General features: G+C 38.3%; 1 protein-coding gene across 5 annotated transcripts in view; it reads left to right on the forward strand.

The window, feature by feature from the left end:
• Positions 1–7,372, forward strand: part of GANC (glucosidase alpha, neutral C) — an 89,786-nt gene that overhangs the window by 63,104 nt on the left and 19,310 nt on the right. For all 5 annotated transcript variants that reach the window (XR_001821020.2, XR_001821021.2, XM_017516289.2 and 2 more), the window contains exons 16-17: positions 5,821–5,922; positions 7,078–7,321. Coding sequence is in view for 3 of the 5 variants with exons in the window: in XM_017516289.2 (XP_017371778.1) it covers positions 5,821–5,922; positions 7,078–7,321 (346 nt within the window). In the remaining 2 variants the exon portion in view is untranslated. The remainder of the gene's footprint in view (positions 1–5,820; positions 5,923–7,077; positions 7,322–7,372) is intronic.

Consider the following 7,372-nt stretch of genomic DNA (forward strand, 5'->3'; position numbering starts at 1 on the left):
TTTTTGGTGGCCGGGAGCAGTGGTTCATGCCTATAATCCCAGCACTTTGGGAAGCCGAGGCAGGTGGGCAGTTTACTCAAGATTAGGAGTTCAAGACCAGCCTGGGCAACATGGTAAAACCTCATCTCTGCTAAAAATACAAAAATAAGCCAGGCATAGTGGCATGTTCCTGTAGTTTCAGCTACTCAGGAGGCTGATGCAGGAGAATTGCTTGAACCTGGGAGACAGAAATTTCAGCGAGCCAAGATTATACCACTGCACTCCAGCCTGGGCCATAGAGTGAAAGAATGTCTCAAAAAAAAAAAAAAAGAATTTTTTTTCTTTGGTCATAGGGCATCCTAAAATTTCTATGAAAGATTAAAGCAAAAATAGCTACCAAAATTATTTTGGTAGAAGATAGACAAAAATGCTTCAGGAGTAGTATATGTGTATGTGTATATATACATATATATATATATATTTTTTGAGACGGAGTCTCACACTGTTATCCAGGCTGTAGTGCAGTGGAGCGATCTCGGCTTACTGCAATCTCTGCCTCCTGGGTTCAAGCAATTCTCCTGCCTCAGCCTCCTGAGTAGCTGGGACTACAGGCATGCCCCACCATACCCAGCTAATTTTTTTGTATTTTTAGTAGAGACGGAGTTTCACCATGTTGGCCAGGATGGTCTTGATCTCCTGACCTCATGATCCACCTCCCTCAGCCTCCCAAAGTGCTAGGATTACAGGCATGAGCCACTGCACCTGGCCAGGAGTGGTATATATTTAGTAAAATAAGATTTTCCCTTTTATGGCTCTCTTTGGTGAGATATAATCTCTCATCACAAACCCTCAGCAATTATATAGTAAACAAGAATAAGAACACTGTCTTCGTCAGAGTGCCTGGGCTCAAATCCTGACTCTACCACTTAATAACTGTATAACTCTGGGTAGATTATATATCCACTTCTTGCTATACTTCCCTCATCTGTAAAATGGAGTTTATAATAGTGTTTATCTGATAGGATTGTTGTGATTAAGTAGGATAATACCAGCAAACTATTCAGCATAACACCTAGTTCAGTATGGGTTCAGTAAATGTTAATTATTGTTATTGCTACTGTTTTTATGTCTCCCCTATATGGACTGTAACTCTTCTCTCAAATTTTACAGGGTTTTCTTTGGGGAGCAGGAGGTAGTGGAGGTGGGAGGAAGTAGGTATACAGATCAATGGAATAGAGTAGAAAATCCAGTGTATCTAACACATATGTGATTAACTGCTTTGCAACAAAGTTTTCAAGGCAATTTAATGGAGAAATTATAATTTTTTTTTCAGTAAATAGTTGTGAAACAACTGGATATCTGTGTAGGGAAAAAATGAAACTACACCCCTACCTCATACCATATTCAAAATTAAACTCAAAAATTAACTCATTTTAAAAGCTAAAAATATAAGCAATTAAATATCTGGAAAAAAACATAGAATAAAATCTTTTTTTTTCTTCTTGAGTTGGAGTCTTGCTCTGTTATCCAGGCTGGAATTCAGTGGTGCCATCTTGGCTCACTGCAGCCTCCACCTCCCAGGTTGAAGCAATTCTTTTGCCTCGGCCTCCTGAGTAGCTGGATTACAGGTGCCCACCACCATGCCCGGCTAACTTTTATATTTTTAGTACAGGTTTTCACCACATTGGTCAGGCTGGTCTTGAACTCCCAACCTCAGGTGATCCACCTGCCTTGGCCTCCAAAGTGCTTGGATTACAGGTGTGAGCCACTGTACCTGGCCAGGAGAAAATCTTTATGGCTTTGAAATATATAAAGATTTTTTTTAGATAGAACACAAAAAGCAGGAGTCATTAAAGAAAAAAATGACAAGTTAGACGTCATCAGAATTTAAAAATGTCTGCCCTTTCAAAGACATTGGTAAGAAAATGAAATGGCAAGTCACAGACTGAGGAAAAAATATTTGAAATATACATACATATCTATTAAAAATACTTGTGTCTAGAATATATAAAGAACTTTTACAACTCAATAATAATAAGAGAGACAACCTACTTTAAAAACAACCTACTTTAAGAGTTGGTTTTCTGAAAAAGAAAATTAACAAAACAGATAAACTTCTAGCTAGATAATAAAGAAGAAAAGAGAGGAGATGCAAATAAACACAATTAGAAATTACGAAGGAGATAATCCAAGAGAAATGGATAAATTCCTGGACATATACATCCTCCTAAGACTGAACCAAGAAGAAATTGAATCCCTGACAAGACAGATAACAAGCTCCAAAATTGAATCAGTAGTAAATAGCCTACCGGTTAAAAAGACCCCAGACAGATTCACAGCCAGATTCTATCAGATGTACAAAGGATAGTTGATAGCATTTCTACAGGCACTATTTCAAAAAACTGAGGAGGAGGGACTTCTCCTAACTCACTCTATGATGCCAGTATCATCCTGATGCCAAAACCTGACAGTGACACAAAAAAAGAGAAAATTTCAAGCCAATATCCTGGATGAATATTGATGCAAAAATCCTCAACAAAATACTGGCAGACTGAATTCAGCAGCACATCAAAAAGCTTATCCACCATAATCAAGAAGGCTTTATCCCTGGAATGCAAGGTTGGTTTAACATACCCAAGTCAATAAATGTGATCCATCACCTAAACAGAACTAAAGACAAAAACCACATGATCATCTCAATAGATGCAGAAAAAGCTGTCAATAAAATTCATCTCATCCCTTCATGTTAAAAACTCTCAACAAAGTAGGTATTGAAGGAACATACCTCAAAATAATTAGAGCCATATTTGACAAACTCACAGCCCACATCATACTGAATGGGCAATAACTGGAAGCATTCCCCTTGAAAACCGGCACAATACAAGGATGTCCTCTCTTACCATTCCTATTCAACATGGTGTTGGAAGTCCTGGCCAGAGCAATCAAGGCAAAAGAAAGAAATAAAGGGCATCCAGATAGGAAGAGAGGAAATCAAACTATTCCTATTTGTAGATGACATGACTCTGTATCTAGAAAACACCATAGTCTCAGCCCAAAAGCTCCTTAAGCTAATAACTTCAGCAAAGTCTCAGGATACAAAATCAATGCATAAAAATCATTAACATTTCTATACACCAACAACAGTCAAGCCTAGAGCCAAATCAGGAACATAGTCCCATTCACAATTGCCACAAAAAGAATAAAATACCTCAGAATACAGCTAACCAGAATACAGCTATACAGAAATACAGAAAGATCTCTAAAATGAGAACTACAAAACACCTCTCAAAGAAATTAGAAATGACACAAACAAATGGAAAAACATTCCATGCTCATGGATAGGAAAAATCAATATTTGTTAAAATGGCCATGCTGCCCAAAGCGATTTATAGATTCAGTGCTATTCCTGTCAAACTACCAATGACATTCTTCACAGAACTAGAACAAAACTATTTTAAAATTCATATAGAACCAAAAACAAAAACAAAGCCTGAATAGCCAAGGCAATCCTAAGCAAAAAGAACAAAGCAGGAGGCTGCAGTAATCAAAACAGTATGGTACTGGCACAAAAACAGGCATGTAGACCAATGGAACAGAATAGAGAGCCCAGAAATAAGGTTGCACACCTACAACCATCTGATCTTTGACACAGCTGACAAAAACAAGCAATGGGGAAAGGACTCCCTATTCAATAAACGGTGCTGGGACAACTGGCAAGCCATATGCAGAAGATTAAAACTGGACTCACTTTGTATGTGGGATACAAAATTAACTCAAGATGGATTAAAGACTTAAATGTAAAACTCAAAACTTTACAAAAACCCCGAAAGACAACCTAGGCAATCCCATTCTGGATGTGAGACTAGGCAAAGATTTCATGACTAGGACACCAAAAACAATTGTAACAAAAGCAAAAATTGACAAATGGTATTTAATTAAAGAGCTTCTGCACAGCAAAAGAAACTATGAATAGAGTAAACAGACAACCTACAGAATGGGAGAAAATATTTACAAACTATGCATCTGCCCAAGGTCTAATATCCAGCATCTATAAGGAACTTAAGCAAATTTATGAGAAAAAAACAAATAGCCCCATTAAAAAGTGGGCAAAGAACATGAAAAGATACTTTTCAAAAGAAGACATACATGTGGCCAGCAACCATATGAAAGAAAGCTCAATATCACTGATCAATAGAGAAAAGCATATCAGAACCACAATGAAATACTCTCTGACACCAGTCAGAATGGCTATTATTAAAAAGTCAAAAGACAACAGATGCTGGCAAGGTTGCAGAGAAAGGAGAATGCTTATACACTGCTGGTAGAAGTGTAAATTAGTTCAACCATTTGGAAAGCAGTGTGGTGATTCCCCAAAGAACTAAAAACAGAACTACCATTTGACCCAGCTATCCCATTACTAGATATATACCCAAAGGAATATAAATTGTTCTGTCATAAAGACACATGCATGTGTTTGTTCACTGTAGCACTATTCACAATGGCAAAGACATGGAATCAAGTTAAATGCCTATCAGTGGTAAACTGGATAAAGAAAATGTGGTATATATACACCATGGAATACTTTTATCTGGCCATAAAAAAAAACGAGATATCTTGCCTGCGATCTGATCTTTGATCTTTTTTCTTTTTTATTAAAAGTATTTATATATATGTATGGATGAGATTATGCCCTTTGCAGGAACATGGATGGAGCTGGAGGCCATTATCCTTAGCAAACTAATGCAAAACAAACAGGAAACCAAATACCACATCTCTCACTTGTAAGTGGGAGCTCAATGATGAGAACATGTGAACACATAGAGGGAACAACAGACACTGGGGCCTACCTGAGAATACAGGGTGAGAGGAGGAAGAGGATCAGGAAAAATAACTAATAGGTATTAGGCTTAACATCAGGGTGACAAAATGACACAATAATCTATACAACAAACTCTTGTGACACATGAGTTTATTTGCATAACAAACCTGTACATGTACCCCTGAACTTATTTATTTTTTTTAAATGAGCAAAAGATTTCTATAGACACTTTACAAAAGAAGGCACATGAAAAGGCTGGGCATGGTGGCTCATGCCTGTTATTCCAGTATTTTGGTCAGTCGAGGCAAGTGGATCACTTAAGGCTAGGAATTTGAGACCAGCCTGGCCAACATGGTGAAACCCCATCTCTACAAAAACGCAAAAATTGGCCGGGCGCGGTGGCTCACGCCTGTAATCCTAGCACTTTGGGAGGCCGAGGTGAGTGGATCACCTAAGGTCAAGGGTTCAAGACCAGCCTGACCATCATGGTGAAACCCCATCTTTAAAAAAAAAAAAAAATTTCTTTTAAAATGCAAAAATTAGCCAAGCATGATGCGCACCTGTAATACTAGCTACTCAGGAGGCTGAGGCAGGAGAATCACTTGAACCCTGGGAGGCAGAGGTTGCAGTGAGCTGAGATTGAAGCACTGTACTCCAGCCTGGGCGAGTGAGAACAAGACTGTCTTAGAAAAAAAAAAAAAAGAAAAAAGCTCATGTATTATATGCAAATTATATCTAAAAGTTGATTTTTCAAAGGGGTCCTCTATCAGACCTAAACTGTACTTCAAAAATAAGTGCAATTTCAGAATATTTTCCTAGAATGCTTGTTTTCTAGATTTTAATAACTTTTCACATTAGAAAATTAATACTTTTCATTGTAGAAAATTTTAATTTATTTATTTTAAGGCAAGAAATCTGTTTTCCTTTTCATTAAGTTATCTTTTACAAATAAGGAATCTACATAGGAAATTGAAGGCAATGGTTGATTTGTGATTTTAATACATTGTTACTGGTGACCAAAGGTGCCGTGTGGACAGGTGACAACACAGCAGAATGGAGCTACCTGAAAATTTCTATCCCAATGTTACTCACTCTCAGCATTACTGGGATCTCTTTTTGTGGAGGTAAGATGGGTCCTTACCTGAGGCTTGAAGTGTAAGAAAATTAAAAATGAGGGTGTTTTCATCAAAGCTGGTCACAAATTCCTTCTCATTAGCTGTTGTGGGCAGACATAAATGTAGGAAAGACAAAATGTGAGAAAGTGAAGAGGAGCAGATTAGAAAGCTGAGTGAAAGGCATGCCTTAGAGCTGTTTCTGTCTGGTCTGTGTTGAGGACATGAAATCAAGTTGTCAGAAAGGGATCCGGAGTGCTTCATGCCCTCATCCTCTTATCTCTTCCTTCATAGATGCTCTTGATAACTAAGTTTCTCTTCCTGACAACTATCTTTTCTTCTTGAAAGTAAGAAAAATAAAATTACAAGGAATTTAGCAAATTAGAAAGTCAGTCTTACAGAAATTCTACTCAGCAGATTTAAAATTCTGTGACATATTTTAACTGTGCTAAAACAAAAAGATACGCTCTTGAGAAAGATAAATTTAGTTAAAATAAGATTTCCCAATAGGCTATCTTCCCTCCATCCTAAGAATTCTGTGGAGATGAGAGATCTCAATATCGAAGGTGCTCAGGTTGGCTGCAGTTCCAGCTGCTCCTTGTTTCTGGTAGGAGTAGAGGCAAATTAAGATCATTCTTCTGATGCATGTGGTTTTATGGCATTGGTCCATGTACAATACAAGGAATATGTATTGTATCCCACTCAATGGCTTAACATGGAATTCTATTCTGCAGAACATCTAATTCTGATTATCAGCTTCTCTTCAGTTCTGTTTTTATCTTAGTTCAGCTGTTGCTTCCAAAGGAAATCAGTTGCCATCTGCCCCCCTCCAAAACACACACACACACACACACACACAGTTATTTAATCAGGCATACATTTTTCAGTGTCTGGGTTATCTGGTTTTGGGAACATACAGGAATATTGATATTAAAATAAAGCCTGTGACCTTTTAACAAGAAAGTAATATTCTAAAAGCCTATTGTCAGATCCCCAAACATGCTGAGTTACATAGTAAAGGGTCCCCTGTTTGAGGCCACAGCTTTATCCAGTCATTTGGAGTGCATGTATCATGCTTTTCTCCTGTCAGTCTTCAAAGCTTAATTTCCCTGTGTGCCTCATTTATTCAAAGCTTGGTTGCCTCACTTGGCCTTCCTTTGCTTCCAGCTGACATAGGTGGGTTCATTGGGAATCCAGAGACAGAGCTGCTAGTGCGTTGGTACCAGGCTGGAGCCTACCAGCCTTTCTTCCGTGGCCATGCTACTATGAACACCAAGCGGCGGGAGCCCTGGCTCTTTGGGGAGGAATACACCCGGCTCATCCGAGAAGCCATCAGAGAGCGCTATGGCCTCCTGCCATATTGGTATTCTCTGTTCTACCATGCACATGTGGCTTCCCAACCTGTTATGAGGTAAAAAAGCTTTAACCATTCAGGGACCCCAGCAACCAATCTGTAATAGAA

The sequence above is a fragment of the Cebus imitator genome, unplaced genomic scaffold, assembly GCF_001604975.1.
Source record: "Cebus imitator isolate Cc_AM_T3 unplaced genomic scaffold, Cebus_imitator-1.0 Scaffold579, whole genome shotgun sequence".
NCBI lineage: Eukaryota > Metazoa > Chordata > Mammalia > Primates > Cebidae > Cebus > Cebus imitator.